Source organism: Peromyscus eremicus, chromosome 5, assembly GCF_949786415.1.
Source record: "Peromyscus eremicus chromosome 5, PerEre_H2_v1, whole genome shotgun sequence".
NCBI lineage: Eukaryota > Metazoa > Chordata > Mammalia > Rodentia > Cricetidae > Peromyscus > Peromyscus eremicus.
The window spans coordinates 50,455,667-50,478,208 of NC_081420.1; the positions used below are offsets into that span (position 1 = coordinate 50,455,667).

The following is a 22,542-nucleotide window of genomic DNA, read 5'->3' on the forward strand; positions in this document are numbered from 1 at the left end:
GCTAGGGTGGCACCATGCTGCCTTTTGGCATGGTGTTCCCTGGCATTCTGTGGTGGTAGTGGTGGTGGTGGTGGTCTCTGGTGCTGTCCAGTGTGAACCTCCAGCCACATGTAGCTCTGGCTACCACAGCAGACAGTGTTTTTTTTCAAAAGTCATATTCTGAACCCTGTACAGTCCCAAGAGAAGCATCTTCCAATGTAAAATGTCACCTTCATCAGAGTGCTTTAGCCTTTGTCTCCTCGTCAGACTCTGCTATTACTTTAAGAATTCTAAAGGAATGGTCTGCACAGACCTCCTCTTCCCAGTGTACAGATTCTGTAGCAAGCCCTCTCTGTGAGAGCAGTGATTTTAATATCTGAGAGTGTGACATTTGCTCTCTAATACCTCATAAAGTATCAGAACATTAACAAGGGGAGCAGAACCATCAAGCAAGTGAAATGTCTCCTTTCCAGACACTCGGTACTTGCCAGTGAATGACAGAGACCGGGTTCCAGAGTGGGCCCCGTCTTCTCCTCCTCCCTTCACTGTGCTCACCCTCCTCTACGGGGGAGGTTTGTTTTGTCTTGGTTTTTTGTTTTGTTTTTGTTTTTTGACATGGACAAGTTGTAGATTCATGTTAGTGCCAGTTTAAATTCATACAGTTTTCATCTGTGACTGTAATGTACCATGAGCAGCAGTTAGGACACCAAGTGTGACCACGCTTGCATAGTCAGTGAATCTCAGGAAGGGAATAATTAGAAGTCATGGTGAGTCCCTTCCTCTCATCTTTTTATCTGGGCCTCAGGTGGAATACCGCTCTGAGATTTTGCCCACAAGGGATAATAACAGTGCCACATAACTATTCATCACCTCATCTGACTAAACTCTACATCACTTTACATATCATGTGGTGTTCATACACACACACACACACACACACACACATACATACTACTACTACTATTACCATACACACACACACACACACACACACTCTACACCAGACACCACAACACACCAAGCATATCAGACACCACACACTACACCAGACATCACACACCAGACACTAGACACTATATACACACACCACATTTATCACACACTGCTTTTGAGTGAAAGGATCCTCTTAAGCAACAAAAGATACAATTGTTACAGTATGTCTTTTTAAAAACTGGAAAATATTCGTCCCTTCTCAAATATCCACGTGGCATTTTTCTCTTTGAAAAATTTATGTTTGTGTATGAATTGCATGGTGAATGAATGTAGCTCAGTAGTAAATTATGGATACATAGGAAATACAGATAAGAAAACAAAAAAAGATGGACGTTGGAGAATATCATCATCATATAATATCCTGGGCCTGGCTTATAAAGCACTCTTAGGTTTGTAGCATGTGACTCCCTGACCCTTGACCTCACCTCTAAAAAGTCCACTGAGGTCTGAGAAAGCTCCTTTTAAGGCCTCTGTCCTGTGGGAATGGCTTTCAAAGTCTCCCAAGCTTCTTCTGAATGTGCACAGAAGGGACAGGTTTACCAAACAAATGGACAAAGACTTGAGAAGCGAACTTAGTGAAGAGCTGGAGACATGGCACAGTGTTTCAGAGCATATACTGTTCTTTCAGAGGATCCAGGTTCAATTCCCAGCACTCATCTAGGCAGAGCATAGCCACTTGCAACTCCAGCTCCAGGGCACCTGGTGTCTCTGGCTTCCTCAGGCACCAGCCTTTTAAAATTAACTTTTAAGTCCTATGTCAAGCCAGCCCCTGCTGCTTTTTCTGTCCCACTCGGGTTGCAGTGTGCCCATTAGGTAGATGGAAATCAAAGGAACAGAATTTGTTTACTATTCAAACTAACCACAGAGTGTCTACATGAGGGAGCATCAGGGAGTCACTGACTGCTCAGAGTACCTGGTGTGGGTAAGCCACACTGACTACAGCGTTGAGGCACTTGGAAGCTGTCTCACGGAAAGAGTTGGTGGTTGCATCTGTACTTTTTGCATGCTTTGGGGATGTATAGTGTTTTCTAATTCCTGAAGTAGAGTGGTATGCAATTAATGCTCATAATGAAATGAGACCAAATGATAAGTGAAAGTGGTTTATATGCAAATTTCTTTTATGTGTCTGCTTTGAAATAGCTACTCTTGTTCTTTGGTTAGTCCACTTTTATGAATATGAGCAATTTATTAATATCTTCACCCTAAAGTAAATACCTTTGCTTTCAAGCTCCATATTAACAAATGTAGAATGGAGATTTGTGTTTAGCTGGGAACTTTGCTTGGGCCCCACTCCTCTCTCTCCAGACCCCGCCCTCAGAAAGCCCACCAAGTAGTGGCTCCTCCTCTGGAGCTGCTCAAAGACCTCACCTACAGGGTCTTTAAGGCCCCTCCTTGGGAGCAGACGTGTGATTTCTCCTTCCCCAAGATCACCTGGGAATGCTTTGCTCATTAAACCTGGACTTTTAATTTGGCTCGATTTGGCTTATTGCATTGGTGGATAAACTCACAACTGGGGATTCAAAAGCCTTATCAATTTGACTTTTACATTATTTTTTTAATGGTAAGTAATCATAATACTGAAAATAATGAACATTGGTCACATTTTTGTTTTTAAAGACACCAGCATCCTATAAATTTAATTAAAACAGAAGTAGAAATTTACTTTTAACATGATGCTGCCTGAACCATGTACTGTCATCAGGTGACTTTGTTGCTTGGTATGGGCTTAGCCATACAAAAAAGCAATGAGAACTCTGAAAATGAAGAAGCTGTTCAAATTAAGTCCAAGACGGAAACTGTAAAATCCTGCATATAGTTATCTAATCACTGTAGAAGCTACCTAAGCCCACCCCATAAGAAAAGAAATAGCATGATTACTATATTGCATTTCTGTGGTAAATGTAACAGTTTTACAGTAAACAGGCTTGGAAATGACTGATGCCTGTGTAACATGTTTTGGGCAGTAGTGTATTAGATTCTTGTGACTTTTCTTTCAGAGGCTGGTTAGCACTTAACTGAACTTTTTAGATTTATTTTTATTTAGTACATATGGGTGTTTTGCCTGCATGTATATCTGTACACCCACCACATGCATACCTGGAACCCACAGATATCAGAGGAGAGCATTGGATATCCTGAAACTGGAGTTACAGATGGTTGTGAGCCATCATGTGGGTCCTTGGAATCAAACCCAGGTCCTTACCAGGATAAAAACTCTTAATAAAGAAAACCACTGAGCCCCATGAAGCTTATTATAATGCTCAAGATCTGAGAAGGGAACACTGACTGACTGAACAAGGCTGACTCCTGTACAGATGGGTATGATCTGAAGCAAAACTTTTTAGTTTTTGTAGTGTTGAAGAACAGAAAGTATATAATTTCCTCTTGTCCACACTGTAAAATACATGGTATAGGGTGGGAGGGATGTGGAACTACATGGACAGAAGTCTCACTGTCTGCATGCTTTCCTTCTTAAAAACAGGACAAGTGGTTGGGTGTGCCTTGGCACAAAACAGAAAAGGAAGGCTGGCAAGAGAGCTCAGTTGTCAAGCTTAGGGACCTGTGTTCCATCTCTAGAACCTAACATGGTGGAGGGAGAGAACTAACTCTCTTAAGTTATCCTTTAATCGCTCTGTGTGTTAGTGCTGTGTTTGATAATTTGGCAGGACTGGCCTCTTGACCAGGGAAGGCCATGCCCATGGATTCTTAATTCATTTTAATTGAAGAAGGCTAAGGCCTGCCAGTGAAAACAAGCATAATCTTCAAAACTGTGAAGGAGTTGAGGGGTGTGTGTGTGTGTGTGTGTGTGTGTGTGTGTGTGTGTGTGTGTGTAGTGTGTTGGGATAGGTGGCACTCTGAGTTGGGTGTGTGTTTCTGTGTTTGGTGTGTGTTGGGCTCAGCAGTACTTGGACCTGGTCAGGAGCTGTCTGTTTAGTGATTCTGACAATCATGCTTACTTTAAAAGCTATTCCTCCATGGGTTGGAGTAGCTTTTCTCAGGCTACTCAGATTTGTGCATGGCCTAATGGTCACACACTGCCACACTGTGTCTGTGCCTTAGTGGGCAGCCCTCTCTGTTTCCTAAAGCTACCCCAGAAGTCTTGCTCTGTGGATTTTTCTTTTCTTTTGGTTTTTGAGACAAGGTTTTTCTATATAGTCCTGGCTGTCCTTCTGAAACTCCCTATGTAGACCAGGCTCTCCTCAAACTCACAAAGATCTTCTGCCTCTGTCTCCCCAGTCCTGGAATTAAAGGCATGTGCCACCACACACAGCTTCTGTGGGTTTCTTTTATGAAATAGTAAATCTGAAATATACCTGGTAATGGGAGAAAACCTACAAGCCCCTCAGGTATAAAAATATCTTGCAGCCCACATTTTGTTCTCATACATCCCCAAGAGAGGTTCTGCTTCTGTTGAGAAGGCCTCTTTTGTGGGAGGGAGATCCCATCACTCTCTGGGTCCAGACACAGCTCTGTGGTCACTAGCAGCAGACAATGACCAGCAGGAGTGGGAATGTGCAGCAGAAGGCTGGACAGCAGCTTCAGGATCTGGAGCAGAGTTCCCTGTTTGTCAGCAGAAAAGAGGGCTTGAGTTTCCAGTAAAAACTACACACTCCACAAACTGACCTGGTTTGCCTGTGAAATCCCTTTGGGTCAGTCCCATATGGCTGAGGACACTGAAGCTGTAGCCATAGTAGCCACAAATGCTTAAAATATAACCAACCTCCACAGTGATTTGATGCACACAGTGAGAGGAGGCACTTCCTTTTATGAGCAGCACACCGAAGAAGCTGGGTGAGGATTGAAAAAAACAGACTCAGGCGGCCTGTGAAGTAACCTTCCAAAGGAGCTTTTGAAGACTCACCACTTCACACTTACTCAGTAGGGCAGCAAAAAGTGAAATTTCAATTGCTGCCCCAGTATGTGCCTACTGTTTTTGGTTTTTGTTTTGTTTTTTAATGAGCCTAGGCAGTAGGTCACACAGGACAGCATTATAGACTGTGACCACTTAAGTCTTGTCCTTCACCCAGCTCGATCAGAACCCTGGGAGTGGCTTATAGACATTGGCAGTTGTCATTAAAGGAAAGATTTATGTTAGAAGGGCACACACAGGTCCCTGTGTGGCATCTGAGGACCACATGGGGCATGTTTCAGCACAGCTGGCTCTTGTCCCTTCCCATCATCTGTCACTGGAGAGTTTACTTGTTCTAGGACTTCATAGAAATGCACACTGGCATCATTTCTCAAGGCTTCTAGCTGGTTTTCATGTGATAGACTAAAGTGGAATGTCTAAACCCAAGAAGAACTTTTCAGGCAAGGGTAAGAGTTTCTTGGAGTAATATATGAAGGTTGTATTTAAAGCATTTGGCCAGTTTCCACTGGACATAGCTAAGGAGGGGAAGCCATTTAGCTATTTCCTGTCACACTCTTCTGGAATAGTTACTTTTCTAGGCTTATGAGATCTGCACTTGTAATTGCACTTAAGTCCTCCAGCCACCTGGCTGCAAACAAACTTTCACAGTGTAAGAACTAGTTGTCACCCTCTGTCCTACTGTGTATTCCAAGAAAGCGCCACACTCCCATTCTTTTTCCAGTAATGTTGCTGTGTATGGCCTGCGCAGATCAGTAGCCCTGATCTCCCAGATAAAGCCAGAAAGAACTGAACTCAGATTCTGTTGAAGCTAGGTGATGATGGGAGCAAGTGGGAGAAGGACTTCCCTGAGCCTCAGTATGATTCCCATGCTGTTACAAAGTGTTTTAGAGACAGAAGAATCTGGTGGAGATGTTTCAGCTGTAGTGATATTCCAGTTCCATCTGAGTTTTGCACATAGGAAAACATTGTATTACTTTATTTTGTGCAGCACTGGCATCAAAAGAGCTTCAAGCCAATAGAGTGAACCATACCATTGGTTTATGTTTAGAACATAGGTGCTTAAGAGTCCAAAGAGCCGAGGCCACTGTTGCCAGCCAGGTGGCCGCAGACAGCCCAGTCGGGCTTGAGTAACTCAAAGGAGGGTGCAAAGAGGACAGATGTTTGGTTTGTGCAAGGCTAGGTTCAGTATTCAGTGAGCGTATTTTAGTACTGTATGAAGGGTTGAATGTGTATTTCCTTGAAATGAGTTACCTGCCTATAGACTGTAATCTGGTCAATAGCATTTCAAGACTTCTGTCGGGTATCTGCTGCTATTGTAGATGACTGTATGGACGTTTCTCATTTGAGTTCAGCAGTGTTAATGATGTGTCCATGGTGTATAGAGAAGACCAGACAGGGTACCTGGCTAGGAGCACGTGTTTCCATGCTCCCTTCTTTTTAAAGGATGTAGACTTGTTTGCCTGCATGCTGGGAAAAGAGGCACTTGTCTCCCCTCTTCACCTCTGTATCTAACCACTTACCATCTGTTTGTGTTAGATGATGGCATAGTCCATCAGGCTGAGAGGGGAAACATGGAGTGTGCCTTCTCTTTGCCAAAGAGTCCAGGTGAGAAACGTAAATAGAAGGAAAGCTAGGTCTTAAGTGGTAAATGTCTGAGCAAAGTATGACACATGCCTATAATACCAGCACTCAGTCAGATGAGTACCAATGCCAGGCTAGCTACATAGCAAGTTCCAGGCCAATCTTATCTATATAATGAGGCCCTATGTCAAGAAATGGAAGAATTATCTGAGATTATTTCTAGATAGTAAATTGTCAACTTTTTATTAGATATTTTAATATGCATATGTAATGAATCTGAAAATATTTGTTTTTCTCTCCAGGCTTAGCATATTAAAATAACTTTCTGTGTGTAAATAACTTCCTGTGTGTAAAGCTTTCCAGTAGAAATGATATTAACTGTGGAAAAATCATAATCTAGTGGCTGAAAAGTTGTGACATCCATTAAAATAGAGCTAGACCCATTCATCTCTCTGCAGTATGATGTAACAGTGCCACCTTTGGCCTGGCATGTGCCTTTGTTCTGACAAAGGGACATTTGTCTTAGTATCTTAGCTGTCTAGAAAGGACATGAAATGTGAAATCCGGTTTTCTCGAGAGATAAATCAATTCTAATTAGCAATCATTTCTATTTCCATTAATCTGGCATATGAGATAAACATGTCTATAGCATGAAAAACAGATATGTTAGTGTACTCACCATGCGCAGTTCATCAACAGATTATTTTTTAATGTTTTAACAAATATGATATATTGAAATTGTCTCTTTGGTAGTATCAATTTACAGTGTTCCCTAAAAGACTTTAACCACTGATCTTTAGTAAACTTAGAGATTCTCTGTTACATATATTATTTCTCTTTCTGAGAAAATGCTTTGAAGTTTTAAAATTCCAAGAAAAGATAAAATTTTCATTTCTTAAGCATTATGTCAAGGACAACATATTTTTCAATTCCCTCCTTATTGAGAGAAATTTTACTCATGTTATGCAAATACCACAGACCTTATCAAATGTTGGAATTAATCTAACAAAGTCTTTAGTCCTTTTTAGTTTCCTGTCTTTTACACATGGACACATAAATGATGGACTTGTTTGGCCTCTTCTTTCTTCCCCAGAGCATTAAGAAGAAGCATTCAAACAAGCAGGAGATGGGCACCTACCTGCGGTTCATTGTCTCCCGCATGAAGGAGCGGGTGAGTGCTGCTGAGTCCCGGCATCTTGCCAGGCTTGCTTTGGTCTGGCTCTTCGCACTGTGGTTCTCACACTGGGAACCATAGCAACTTCTGAGGGCATATTTGGCTTTGATCTAACTTGGTTTCCAAGACAAGGTCTCAATTGGTAGCCCAGAAGTGGACTTGAATTTGTGACCCTCTTGCCTCAGTCTCCTGAGTGCTGGGATTATAGGCCTGTACTACCAAATTTGGTTGCTGTTTTATTCATTTTCTACAACTAATGTTTTTGTACTGGACTGGACTCTGTGTTTTGTTTTGTTAGACATAAGCATTTTGTTGACGACATTCAGTTAAAACACAGTTTAAAAATTAATTTATCAAACAAACATTTGCTTTGGTTATTGCTACTTAAAGTGAAATGGAATTTCTCAAATAGCTGTTCTGTCAAACCTTGAAGAATGCCACATTACATTAACTGTACACATTCTCCATTCATTATAAAGGACATCTTGTGAGATTATAAGATATGTTGAGTTTTAGGAATTGATGCTTTACATATCCTTTTATGTATTTAACAACCTTTTAGGCTATAGACCTTAATAAAAAAGGAAAGGACAGTAAACATCCCATGTACCGGAGGCTGGTCCATTCAGCTGTTGACGTCCCTACCATACAAGAGGTAACTTGGCTCCTTTTATTTCATGTCCGTGTGTCTTTAACTGTCAGGTTAGAGAGGAAGTCATGGCACAGCGGAGGTGGCTGTGGTGTCATGATGTTGTGCATTCATGCTTTCTAATGCAAATTTTAAAAGACAAGACTTTCCACCACTGACAGCTAGCTTCTTGATATTTGTTGATTACAGGAAGATATTCCAGCCTGGGCAGCTTGACATTTTGTATGTAAAGTATGATTTCTGAACATGCCTTTCTATTTTAGCAGTGTGCTTGGGAGTTTTAGGTCAGACTTAGGATGTAGAATCGATTTAGTATCTTGGGAAACCATAAAAGGAACAAAACTAGAGTCAAATCTAAAAGAAGTAATTCTTATATCTTTGAGAATGGCAAATAGTGAGTTTTGACTATGTTCACCGTCTCCCCCAACTCCTCTCACACCTAACCCCTCTTTCCACCCACCCAACTTTATACCCTCCTTTCTTTAAAAACCCATCAAGTCCAACTTGTGCTGCCCATACATCTTGGGCTTTGGTCTTGTCTTTGTGCTACAGTATAAGGTATAAGGATGTAAAGACACAGCCCCACCACCACCACCACACACCCTGTGCTTGGGCTCCTATAGTTCCTTCCTGCCAAAACCCTCTAGACCCCACTGCCATCATCCCTCCCCGAGGGCTTCTGGATCCTGTAAGGCTCCCTGTGAAATGGGCTGATGCTAGCTGGTTTAATACTTTGGCCTTGCATAAAATGAGAAGTCCTGAAAGGAAAATTAATAGAAAGACAAGATTTTTATGATTTTATCAGTTTAAAATCCAAAATATGAATCATGGTTCAGAGCATAACTCAACAGGAGACACTTTAGGGGTGCTGTAAGGAGGTACTTATTAGCCTGGGCAAGGCCCTGTATAGGCTGATGTACCCCAGCTTTTCAGAGGCAGGAATGTAAGGAGGGAAGGCAAGCGTCAAAGCTGGGATGTGCCACATGGCCTGTAACTTCACGTGTGATGTGTTGATGTAAGAAGTGGGAATCTTCACTGAAGGAAGGGCAGTTGAACTAGGGTTATACAGGAAAGAAGCTGTAGGAGCAAAGAGGTGAGGCACACGGGAGGGGTATGGGGTGTGAGCATTCTTTAAAGGCCTTGGCCTTGGCCTTCCAAGCCATTTTTAGGCCAAGATCACTGGAATTCAGAAATGTTCTCTTGCTGTTTCCAGGTAGCTTAGCTACATACACACTACTTGAAAAAGTTTGGGCTCCTTTCTACAAGGAGGGAAAAGCCCTCCAAATTATTCTGTAATCCTCTTTGGCTACCAACAGTAGAGCTACAGAGAGTGCATTGAAGGAGTCCTTTTCTGTGTCTCATCCATGTAGAGAAAGCTGTGCATTGCCTTGGTCTGCAGAGGAACTCTCAAAACTTCACTGCAAGCTAGTGTCTGTGCCTTAGAGCAGTGGTTCTCAACCTGTGGGTTGCCTATCAGATATTTACATTATGATTTATAACAGTAGCAAAATTGCAGTTAAGAAGTAGCAATGGAATAATTTTATGGTTGGGGTCACCACAACATGAGGAACTGTATTAAAGGGTCACAGCATTAGGAAGATTGAGAGTCACTGTCTTAGAGGTTTGGTGACTACTGTGGAGGCGAAGGGCTCCTTTTTCCTGTCTTCATCCAGCTGTTAGAAAGAGGGCAGGCATGTGTGGTCCTGCTTTTTCTGACAAAGCTCAGCAGCAGCTGCTACCACCGCTGCAGATAAGGTGTGGCAGCTGTGCAGTCCACCACTGCTGCAGATGAGGTGTGGCAGCTGTGCAGTCCACCACCACTGCAGATGAGGTGTGGCAGCTGTGCAGTCCACCACTGCTGCAGATGAGGTGTGGCAGCTGTGCAGTCCACCACCGCTGCAGATGAGGTGTGGCCGCTGTGCAGTCCACCACTGCTGCAGATGAGGTGTGGCAGCTGTGCAGTCCACCACTGCTGCAGATGAGGTGTGGCAGCTGTGCAGTCCACTGTGGGAGTTAGCACAATGGGCACAGTGCTACTTGTGGCCCTGTCACTTCTGGTGGGGCCAGCAGGAAGAGTCCTGATGTCATCTGGACAGATTCTGTTGTGTCCCCTTAAGGCCTGTCACTCACAACACATTTGTCCTTCTGTCTTTTACCCCCACAGAAAGTGAATGAGGGGAAATACCGGAGTTACGAGGAATTTAAAGCTGACGCACAGCTGCTTCTTCACAACACAGTGATTTTCTATGGAGGTTCAGTTCTTTTTGTCTTTTGTGTATAGTTTTGAAAATGTTAAATTCCATGTTGAGAATATCTGTCCCAGTTCCTTGTTATCCATACATGAGTAATTATGTTAGAATTTAAACTGATGGCTGCTTGCTGGTGTGGTTTACAGAGGTGATGACCAGTGGTGTGGGGGAAACATTCTTTCACTTTTTTTTTTTTAATGGTGCTGAGGATGAGGAGCTAGCCCAGGGCCTTGTGCATGCTAATTAAACACTACCACTGAACTAGATCCTCAGTGAAATGTACTCTTTACATTCACATGCTTTATCTTGGCTAACAGGGTTGTCCATCCAGGCATTTCATTAAGTCTGATACTTTCCCACTAAGATCTCATTCTTAAAGTCAAGAGGTCATTCTCTACCTAGAGAATTAGTGGTTGTATTAAGTGTGAAAATGAAAGTTGCCTGTAGAATTTATTTTGTCACCTGAACATTCTATAAAATGTGTTTTGATGAATGTGTCTCCATTTGGTAAACTGAAATGACTGTGGGGTCATGGACTTGCTGGTGGCAGTTTCTGAGTATTGATGATAGTTTCTGTTTCTCTTCAATTACAGCAGACAGTGAACAAGCAGACATTGCGAGGATGCTATATAAAGACACATGTCACGAGGTACTTACCATTCACACCTAATCATTAAACCTGCTATAGTCCAAATTTATTTAAGGCTGCTGGCCTTCCTTGCCACATTTTAATTGTGGCATTTCCTTTGAAAGTAATTTGATTTTCATGTTTGGCATACATGGAAAGTAAGTAAACAAAATATTTCTGAAAAAGCTGACAAAGAATGTTATGGCAGATTTGGTAACTTTCAAGCACTGCTAGTTGCTCTTGGGAGTGTTGGTGAGATGGTAGGATGTGAACAAACTGCACTCTGTGGCAGCCACAGCCACGTCTTGGAATGGGGTTCACACATGCCCCCAATAAATAGACCAGTGGGCAAACCAGTACAGGAGAGAACAAAGTGTATAGGCAGACAGTAAGTGAAGCCCCTGCAAAGACGGTTTTTGTAAAAATTCTCATAGAAGAAGTGTGATTTCTTCAGTTCATTTCAAATTTGACTCTTCCTTTTTAGTTATTAAATGAATATTTTGTTGAATGTCGGCTGTGTGTTAGAAGGAATGAAATGATGATGTAGGTATAGACTCCGGTATATGGAGGGCTGTCTTCTGAAGAGATATTGACATATGAAAAAAAAATACAAGTGACCTTTACAGTGATGAAGAGAATAGTGTGCAAGTGAGGGATCCGCCAGTGGGCAGAGCAAGGGAAGGGTACTGTCACCCAGGCGTGGCTTCCACATGCTGCTCAGTGTGATGGCAGAGTCCAGCCATAGCAGGACCTTCCGTCATCCTAGAAGATTTGAAGTATACTAGATTAAGTGAGGAGCTGACGGAGAGCTCCTGTCAGTCGCACGCAGCCGCACTGGTTAGCTGTGTGGCTCAGATGTTGCTTTGCTTTTCAGCTGGATGAGCTGCAGCTTTGCAAGACCTGCTTCTATCTATCAAACGCACGGCCCGACAACTGGTTCTGCTATCCTTGCGTATGTGGAATTTTGTCATTTTCATCTATAGAGTACTGTTTGATCATATTGACTTCCTGTTTCCTTGGGGATGATAATACCTGTGAATTATAGTTCTCTGCATCATAGTACATGTGGTCTTAATGAATATGCACAAGTGAAACATGAGAAAGTAACACTAATTGCTTTTCTGAATCTCAAACAGAGTACTTAGTAAGACTGGATCCTCTGATAGGAGACTGAGTCTTTGCTTTTCTTATCATTTTCAACAAGAGACCTGTGGCTTTGCTTCTATCTGTAGCTCCATCATTTCCTTTGAAATGGAAAAAGGCCTCTGGGTATTTGAGGGCAGTATCCCCAGTGACACGGACATTGGGTGGACTTAGGGGATCTTACAATCAGAGAGTCTGTGTGGGACCCAAAATTCTCCTCTTTCTGACAAGTACCCAGGTGATGCTGGGACAGGAGCAAAGTCAGGGCACCCTGTTTACTGCTGTCGTGCACAGGGCCCTTGACTTTAGAGGTGACCTTATTCTAGTTCCTACCTCATCTGGGAAATAGTCCATAATTCTACTTTCTCTTAAGCATATGAATTGGTTTTCTTTATGGCAAAAGGAAAACAAAATAAAACACTTGTATGTGTTTCAGAGTTAAAAGGAAATATTATCCAAATGGATTATGTCTTACTTAATCCATGCTTCTCTATTTAAGTAGTTCAATATTAAAAGAAATAACATTTCACTTTCAGATACCTAATCATGAGCTGGTTTGGGCTAAAATGAAAGGTTTTGGGTTTTGGCCAGCCAAAGTCATGCAGAAAGAAGACAATCAAGTTGATGTACGCTTCTTTGGCCACCACCACCAGAGGTAATCCCAAACACACGCAGTAGCAAGAGCTGCGTACATGTGTGCTGACGGCTCTTAGAGACAGTGAGGGCCATGCTTGTTTCAAATACAGCACACGTCCGGAGCTGGTAATAATTTATGCAGGTTTTCCAATATTATTGTAAAAAGGACATTTCAGTGGGATGCTTGGTCCTCAGCGGAGCACACTGTGCTGAGATTGAACCCATCATGTAGGGCGTGTGTGTGTGTGGTGTGTGTGTGTGTGTGTGTGTGTGTGTGTGTGTGTGTGGTGGGGGGTGTCCACAGGCATGTCCATTCCACACTGTAAAGATGCGCACATATTTGAGTCTTCTCTGTAAGCCTTTAACAGACAAAAACAACTTAATTATAGCATCAGTCTAAGACTGTGGACAAGCACAGTGAGTGTGGAGAGACAGCGTACAGTTGCAGAGCATCGTCTCCACTCCCAGGTTTAAAAACTTCCATATGCGGAATACATACAAAGAAGCTGATAGAAAATTACTTCATATATTTCATAGAAAGATACCAACCTATAGGATGGCATGCTTACAATACTGTTCTCAGTGTGAGTTATGGCCCTGATAACATTGAACATTAAAATTAGGATGTTAACAGTATCGTCATAAAGTGTTGTCACCATTAGTTTGGATTAGAAAGGTGAATTCAACTTTTGAGAAGTACCATTGGATTCAGATTAATGAGTCCAGTGATAAAGTCAGAAAAGGTTCCTGTAACAGATAGGAAAGGAATGGGAATCATGCTGAAAGTCAGCCGTGCGTGTACTCTGAATATCTCCGTAGATCTTAGTGTCTGGAGCAAAGGTCAGTACGAGAAGCTTCAAAACAAAGGACTGTATTTTCCCTCCTGGTTTAAATTTGTCTTAGATAACCTGTGAGTACTTTAAATGCCTGTTTTCTCATTCATATAGACACACCTAGCAGACACTGTTATGTTAAGAAACATAAACTAAAAACACAATGTACAATTTTAATACAGAGTGAACATTTTAGCTTTTGATGAATAGGTAAATTTTAGCATGACAAGCTTCATGCATCACATCTAGTTAGTTTCAGGTTCTCACAAGGGGGCACTGTACACATCCAGTGGGGTAAGTCAGTGTCTGTCAGCGTGTATCCAAGTCTCTGCACTAACTCTGTCACCCAGACACACTAGCCAGGCTCTCTGAGCTTTGGCAAAGCTGGGGCCTCACTCCTCATGCAAGCTTGATACAGACATAAGCATAGCACCTAGCTGGTTGTGGCAGTCCACAAAGTGATGAGTTATAAAGCCACTATAGGGAGAATGGGGAAGGGGAATTGTTTTTTAACTTCCAGATAGATAGGTCTCTCAGTAGACTGCTATTCCATCACGTAATGCAGAATCATTGATCTGGATAGAGTATGACATGAATGATTGCTTAGGAGATACTGTAAAAATTCTATTATATTCAAGTATTTGATGTATTGAAAATAAACAGAAATTGTAATCATGAATTAAGCATCAAAAGACTATGGCTCATGAGAAGGCACTAGTAGCTAGTTTTGAGGGATGTGTTTTTTGATAGTATATTGTATTACACATGAGAGGCAGAAAAAATTAAGCAAATAATTTTGGACTCGCTTCACCTAGACTGTGAAGCTGACTTAGCCAGCAGAAGAAACCAGTTACCTGTACATAGGACCTGTGGTAGTGGATCTATCTAGAATCTGCAAGATGGTCAGTTGCTTTGGACCAGTCAGCTTCCTTAACGCAGCTAGACCTTTTTGCTGTAAGTTGCTGGAGATGGCATGACCCCAGTAGGCAGCCAGCAAGAAAGTCGTTGAATAATTTGTAATAAGTCACAGAATCAGTTCATACATCTTTACTTTATTATACTAGCCTTAAATTGTGGGATGTCTTTACTTCTTCTTCTTTTTTTTTTTTTTTAGCTCAGAGTACCCAGTGTTAATTTAAACTGACACCTATGCATGGAAATGTTTTAAATTGTGTTGAGAATGTAAGGGAAGGAGCATCTATCCTGGTAGGTGACCAGCCCACTCTGCACACCTTGTCACAGGATCCTCACTGAAGCAGCATACTCTCACACTTTTGCTGACTGCTCTTGTGCAACAGGAGCACATGATTTCCATGTTCTAGATCACCTTTGCCTCCTGTCACCTCTTATCTTTAGCTTAGTCATAAAGGCAGAGACACTATGTATCAGGAGCATGCATCACATGCTCCCAGTTACCAGTCAGTGTGCGTACATGCACTCACGCACTGGCATACACACACACACACACACACACACACACACACACACACACACACACCCCTATTCCTTTCTTTGAAATCTCTGGTACATGTTGTAACTCAGATGCACTTCTGAGGGCTTGCATTATTGCTAAAGAATACAGATTCAGTTCCATGTGTTAATTTGGTTTGTCTAAAGCATAGGGGCATAGCAGAAGTGTAACTTAGTTAATAAAAGGTACCCTCATTGTATGTAGGTACACATACACACACACACACAAAAAAAAAAAAATTATGTGCATTTTGAAATGGTTCCGTAATGCTGATCAGAATGTAGCTGGATGGGTCCTGCTAGCTTACATTATCCAAAACATAGATAATATTTTTTTAAAAGACTTACAAATGTCTCTCTGAACATGGCAAGCTGAAGTGACTAAAGAGGACAGTGAGTAAATCACCGTGGCCTGGGAACTGGCTCCTCACTTCTTGTCTACTGGCTAAGAGTTTGGTAAGCCTGAGTGTGAGCCTCTGTCAAGTTGTTGTTGCAGATATTCTTTCCAGTAGGCAGAGTCCACACCATGCTCTTAACCCTTCCCACCACAGTGGCTGTCTCTAACTACACCTCCCAATACTTCCCATAGGGCCTGGATTCCTTCTGAAAACATTCAAGATATCACAGTCAATGTTCACCGACTGCATGTGAAGCGCAGTATGGGCTGGAAAAAAGCCTGTGATGAGTTGGAACTGCACCAGCGGTTCCTCCGTGAAGGCCGGTTCTGGAAGTCTAAGAATGAGGACCGAGGTGAGGAAGAGGCAGAATCCAGTATCTCCTCCACCAGTAATGAACAGGTGAGTGATGTCTCGGTAAGAAGGTCCTGCTGATTCTGATTTTTCAATGCAGAAACCTCTGTGTACACTCGTCACTGTCATAAACAGGTTTTGACATCTTCTTTCCCTTTCATACAAACATCTGTAAAGTGCTCTGCCCAAGTAAGCAAACCAGTGCAAAGATGTGAGTGGGTAGAAGCACCTTGGAGCCTGACCCAGCCGGTGGGAGGAGAGTAAGTGTGCTGCTTGGCTCTGCAGCTCCACTGGCCCTTTGATCACCAACCCACAGCGATAACGAAGCATGTGCTGCTTCGCGGATGGAAGGACTCCATTCTCTGCTGCGTGTCCCCTACAAGTACTTTCAGCACAGAGCTATTTCCTAGTGTGCCGAATAATAAGATGTTACTTTTATAATGCCCACAGCTGAAGGTCACTCAAGAACCAAGAGCAAAGAAAGGACGACGTAATCAGAGTGTGGAGCCCAAAAAGGAAGTAAGTTGCCCACCTCACAGTGTCCAGGTGGCAGTGGAAAGAGGAAAGAGTCTCACAGTTCGGTCAAGACAGTCAAGTAATGTCCGTCAAGTTAAGGCCCAGTCTCCCGACTCCTGTCGTTGTGGACTGCTGCTCGACCAGCACACGAGTGCACAGTCTCCTCCGTCCCCAGTAAGCAGCCGTGGAGCAGAGTCCGGGGAGCGAGCAGGGTGCTGCTGCGGTTCCTGAGAACCTGGTGGTTTTCATGGTGTTGTGTGAAACAGAGCAGTTATCTGATGAGCCCGTCATGCCAGCTTTAAAAACAAGGAGACCATGGTCAAGCTTCCTTTTTTGTGTGAACTGAGCATGTTTTAAAATTGTAGATCTGGCTACATGCCAGACACATTCCGTAAGGTGTGATTTATGATTCTAGGAAATCTGTTGATAGTTGATAATGATTTTATATTTTATAAACCAAAAACTTTATTTTAAAAGTATATAGTGAAATCATAAATGAAATTTTTGTTTAGACTTTTCTTAAGCTATTAATGGTTTAACTTTTCATTTACTGGTTGTGTTTGGGGAGGATTTATTTGTGACAAAGTATAACAAGATACCAGCATTACTTGCTTGTTAACAGCCATTTGTGTGTGTGTGTGTGTGTGTGAAAGAGAGAGAGAGAGAGAGAGAGAGAGAGAGAGAGAGAGAGAGAGAGAGAGAGAGAGAACATGTGAGCTTGAACGTGCACATACACTGAATTTTTCTCTTAACTGTGCTGTGTGAGTTACATTGCCCTGTTTTGCTTCTAAACACTGTAGGAACCAGAGCCAGAAACAGAAGCAGTAAGTTCCAGCCAGGAAATCCCCACAATGCCTCAGCCAATTGAGAAGGTGTCGGTGTCAACCCAGACCAAGAAGTTAAGTGCCTCCTCCCCAAGAATGCTGCATCGAAGCACCCAGACGACTAGTGATGGCGTCTGTCAGAGCATGTGCCACGACAAGTACACCAAAATCTTTAATGACTTTAAAGACAGGATGAAGTCAGACCACAAGCGTGAAACAGAAAGAGTGGTCCGTGAGGCGCTGGAAAAGGTGGGGCTGTGCATTGCTGGGGGGCGGTGGAGAGTGGACAGCCTCTCATAGGAGCGGCTGAGCCAATATTCCGTACACTGTTGTAGTTAGTAAGGCCTTCTTGCCAGCATCTTTTATGTGTACTGAAGTAGTGGGAACAGAGCCTAATCTCAGCAGGAAGGCCTCACTTACCTGTGTATCCTGTCTGTTACTGTCTTCATTTCAGCTGCGTTCTGAAATGGAAGAAGAAAAGAGACAAGCTGTAAATAAAGCTGTAGCCAACGTGCAGGGTGAGATGGACAGAAAGTGTAAGCAGGTGAAGGAAAAGTGTAAGGAAGAATTTGTAGAGGAGATCAAGAAGCTAGCGACACAACACAAGCAGCTCATCTCTCAGACCAAGAAGAAGCAGTGGGTGAGTAGACACTGTCCCCACTGCTCCTGGGAATGTGATCTGCTGTGCTGAGGTCAGCTTAGAAAAAGAGGTGCAGTGCACACAGAAGGGCCCCTGCAAGAGTAACTAGAACCCCTCCTGGGCAGAGTGCGCAGACACTGTGGTTGTCTGGTCTCGGCTTCAATCTGGAGATGTCTAATGGTAGCCAAGCTGAAAAGCTGCACATGTGTCCCAACAAGTGATGTCCCTGTCCTAGACATTTCCTGTTATAGTAGCTTACAGAAATTGCTTCCTTTTGCTTAGATAAGAGCATGTCATTGCTCGGTAAGTGCCCTTCCTTCCACCTGCCTGCAAGTGGCACTGAGTCCTGGTCCTAAGCCGTTCCTCCTTTTGGGACTCCTGCACAGAGCCCCATAGCCCTGAGGGAACTACCTGGTGGGAACAAGTCTCCTTATGCTCCTAACTTGGTTTCAATTTAAATAATATTCTATATAGCATGTCATGATAGTTCTTCCTTTTACCCAGCTTCTATTATGAAGATTCTGTATATATATGTAAAGTTTTCATGAAGTCTGTGGTAAGAAAGAATTGTTATAAAGATTTAGCAGAAATGACAAGGGCATCTTGGCACATATGCAGAAGTCTGTATGGACAGCTTGGTGAGCAGAACTGCTGGCTAGGGAGACAGGGCTAGACAGGGGCTAAGGTGTGCTCCAGCAAGCTCCAGAAGGCCCAGACACCACATTGGTACTTCTGTCTTACATAAGACGCTAGATTTATTGAAGACATGACTCTCTTCACCTTCCCAGGAGCAATATGGTAGAAGTTGCCATTGTTGATGTAGCAAAATCACCAAACTCAAAATACTAATTTCAACAGAAAATAAAACAAATATGCAACCAAAAAGAAAACTGGAAGGTTGAATTTTAAATTTTTACCAACCCGAGTGTTCTGGGTCCTCACCGTGTCTGTCAGCCTGGGTGCAGAGTACAACTCTATATAGTCTTGTGGGTTATAAGCTCAGTCTGGTCTCTCCTGCTCATCCTCTTTGCAGGCATCTACAGCAGTGCAGCTGCTAGCTCACCAGCCCTACTTAAAACTCAAGCATGGGGTTGGGGATTTAGCTCAGTGGTAGAGCGCTTGCTTAAGGCCCTAGGTTCGATCCTCAGCTCTGAAAAAAAAAAAAAAAAAGAAGACAAAATAACAAAAACTCAAGCATGAACTTTCCCTCATTTCTTCTCCCATGTCTAAAGGTCTAGCCTCAACACTAGGCACTTTTTGACCCAGCTGGCCATTGTGAGAACTTCTAGTGTCAAGAGTGACTTCTCCCTGAAAAGGCCAAGCTAGGACTTCCTTCATAGATGTGCAGTGGAGGGATTGATCGTGGGAGAACAGAACTACAAATGCCTGTCCTTAGGGAGTCAGGGCAGCCTGAGGGAGGAGACAGTTGATGCTGGAGCTGGTGGACATGAACAAGCCTATAGAAACACAGGGATGAAGTGTGGGGGAGATGCCTGAGCCCTCACCCTGGCTTCCTGTCCTTTCACATGTGCTACTCGCAATGCACATGCATGTGCCTGTAGGCTACCCTGAGCCAGAGAGAGCTTTGCAAGCGCAGCCTTAGGAACTTAGCGGGCCTGAGCTGTCGGCTCCTGGTCTCATGTGTGCCTCCCGCCCTGCAGTGCTACAACTGTGAGGAAGAGGCCATGTACCACTGCTGCTGGAACACATCCTACTGCTCCATCAAGTGCCAGCAGGAGCACTGGCACGCCGAGCACAAGCGCACCTGCCGCCGGAAGAGATGAGCCCGCTCGCCGCCCTCACACGCAGCGGTTTTTCTTTCCAAGAAGCCAAAATTGTGTAGAATTTGCTTCCCATTTTGCACCAGCCTTTAAACACTTTTCGTGGTGAAATTTTGCACAGTAGTTTAAATCTTTTGTTAATGCTCCTCCGGCATTTTTCGGGGGCTGAAGTAACATCAATGGAGGGTATTACTCTAAATAAATTCTAATTGAAGATTTGTTGCATTTTCAGCAAATTTTAAAGCATTTTTAGGTTTTACAGAGATTTTAACCTTTAAACAACATCTTAAAACAACAGCAACAACAACAACAACAACAACAACAACAGGTGAATACGAGTGAGTCTAACAAGGACGGAACAGAGCTGAATGTAAGAGCGGCAGACGCTTCAGAAGAAAACAGACTACCTGGCCGTGACCTGGCCGTGACCTTGCTGAGCTGGTTTTGTGCAGCTTGCTCACTGTTCACAGGCCTTGCCTGTGGCCGTGCTGGCGGCATGTGATTGAATATAGGGAACAGGGTTGACACAGCAGGGCTAGCCCTGCATATTTTTTCTTAAATATTTCCCAATTGTGTTTTCATTATTTCTTTTCAATATATAACTTTTATAACAAATTATTAGCTTTGATCTTGTAGTTTAAAATTGCAGGGAAACTGGGGTAATCTTTTACTGAGCTGGATCTTAGAGAAAAATGAATATTTAAATTTTAAAGTTTGCACATTTCATCTTTGTCCTGACATGAGTGCTTGTAACAAAATCAGCAGCAAAAACAAAAATCAAAAGCCAAAAACTACCTGTGCTCAGAACGTGGAATACAGCTGAGACATGGAGTCTCTTCACTGAGCGCCCCCTCCCCAGGGCCACCCTAACCTTACTCCCTGTGTCTCCTCGAGTGGAAGTTACTGCTCAGAGAGAGAAAGCACTTAGGTCTCACAGAAGCCGTTGTGTGTAGGGAAGGGTCATTGCTACTAACGAACTCCGTCGCTGTACACAGTGAATAATGCATGTTCCTTTTCTTGTATTAAAGATGCCGTGATTTGTACAAAGTCTGTATTTTGCGGGATGTCTGGTTAAGAAGCATTACCAGTAGGAATGGATCGATAGTTGAATAACATTTTTATATATACATAGATATATAAAAGACAACCAGGAAAATTAAATTTCTTTAAAACAATTGGTTCCTCCCCCCCAAGACCGATCATAGACCAAACCAAATTCCCACTTTATCCTTTAGTTATTTTTTGAGGTTAGAGAAATAATTTGTAAATATTTATTTAGACCTTTGATATTTATTAAAGGAATTACTCACAACAGAAGTGAAAGAGTCGGGAGAAAAGCCTTTTAAAAAAGTTTTCTCCGGTCCATCAGGGTCACTCTAAAGTGAAAGCTAAGGAGTCTTCTGTGAAACCTCCTCCATCAGGCCTGCTGCTGGTGCAGATGGTGGTAACACAAGTTAATTGACAAACTACTGCCAATCGGAGCACACTCTTTTTCTAGAAAACCACCAGGAGCCATCACCTCCTCCAGGCTCTGCAGTAACCGCAGTAGCCAGCACCACCGCCGCTCCCTCCTCGCTGTGCCGCTGCCCTAACCAAGGACACTGACAGTCTTTGTTTTCAGGTTTTCAAACTTCGATCCACCCTGTGAAAGCAAGTTATTGTGGGAATATTTTTGGTGTAAAATCATTCCAGAGTATGTACTATTTACCTGATAGCTGCATGAAAGTGAGGTTCCTGTTACTTTGGCTTCTTGTCTCTGTCGACACGGCTGCACATTTCCAAGTTACTACAGTGTGAAAACTGTGTGTTTTAAAAAAACAAAAAACAAAAAACAAAAAAAAAAAAACAAAATTAAAAAAAGATTGTGGCCTGGTTTTGTAAAAGTTTTAGGTAAAATTACAATTGATTGTTTTAGGAATCATTAAAATTTTCTGCAATCATAAAGCTATATCAAGGTGTTGAGTTAAGCCACTCTGCACATTGTAAGTACCCATCGTGGCTGTCCAGTTCTATGATGCATTCTGGCATTTTGTAAGCTGCTCTGACTAGCAATATATAGATTTCATTTACTGTGTTAACATTGGTTAATAAATGTATTTAAAAAAACAACAACAATTCTTGTTAATAATGTGCTTTAGTCCAGTGTCATGTACCAGACATAAGACCTGAAGGTCATTCAAAAGCGGTGGGTTGCTTGTGGGGACTATTAAACCAGTGTGGGGAGCTGGAGAGATGGCTCCGCAGTTAAGAGCACTAGCTGCTCTTGCAGAGGACCTGAGTTTGATTCCCACATGGCAGTTCACAGCCTCTGTAACTCCTGTTCTAGGGACAAAATGCTCTCTCGGACCTCTGTGGGCACCAGGCACACAAATGGTGCACATATTATGAAGGTAACACTTTCATACACATAAATGTAAAAAAAAAATAAGCATGTTCTGTTCAATTCTTCACCTCAACATTTACCTTGGATTACGAGGGTCATTTCTCAGAAAGAAAAGGATGAGATCATGTGCTCATATCTGCTCTTGACTGGAGTGCTGAGCAGGCAGGGCCATCCTGTTCTCACTTGGTATGACAGGTGGGTATGATTTTACTAGTCTGCAGCTTTCACACCAATGTTAACCTGTCTGCATGTAGTTTTCTGTGTGGTTTTCTCACTGACATCCTGTAGTAGTATCATAGTTGGGATGAGATGGTTTAGCTTTGAACTTACTGTACGATTCTGAAGCTTCCAACAGTCCTCACAGAATATTCTATTCACTTCATTTTTGTCTTTGTCTCTGTCTCTAAACAAGAAGCTTACCTTTTTTTTTTTTTTTGTTTTTG

General features: G+C 42.7%; 1 protein-coding gene across 9 annotated transcripts in view; it reads left to right on the top strand.

Annotated features, from left to right (window-relative positions):
* Nucleotides 1-21,288, top strand: part of Zmynd11 (zinc finger MYND-type containing 11) — a 90,962-nt gene extending 69,674 nt beyond the window's left edge. For 5 of the 9 annotated variants that reach the window (XM_059263416.1, XM_059263414.1, XM_059263419.1 and 2 more), the window contains 11 exons: nucleotides 7,518-7,595; nucleotides 8,161-8,253; nucleotides 10,412-10,499; nucleotides 11,090-11,145; nucleotides 11,999-12,076; nucleotides 12,804-12,922; nucleotides 15,796-16,003; nucleotides 16,406-16,645; nucleotides 17,272-17,544; nucleotides 17,750-17,935; nucleotides 19,597-21,288. In XM_059263416.1, the coding sequence (XP_059119399.1) occupies nucleotides 7,518-7,595; nucleotides 8,161-8,253; nucleotides 10,412-10,499; nucleotides 11,090-11,145; nucleotides 11,999-12,076; nucleotides 12,804-12,922; nucleotides 15,796-16,003; nucleotides 16,406-16,645; nucleotides 17,272-17,544; nucleotides 17,750-17,935; nucleotides 19,597-19,719 (1,542 nt within the window). In that variant the 3' untranslated portion in view covers nucleotides 19,720-21,288. The remainder of the gene's footprint in view (nucleotides 1-7,517; nucleotides 7,596-8,160; nucleotides 8,254-10,411; nucleotides 10,500-11,089; nucleotides 11,146-11,998; nucleotides 12,077-12,803; nucleotides 12,923-15,795; nucleotides 16,004-16,405; nucleotides 16,646-17,271; nucleotides 17,545-17,749; nucleotides 17,936-19,596) is intronic. The other 4 variants (XM_059263421.1, XM_059263423.1, XM_059263420.1 and 1 more) reach the window with 2 other exon arrangements.
* Nucleotides 21,289-22,542: the final 1,254 nt, after the last annotated feature.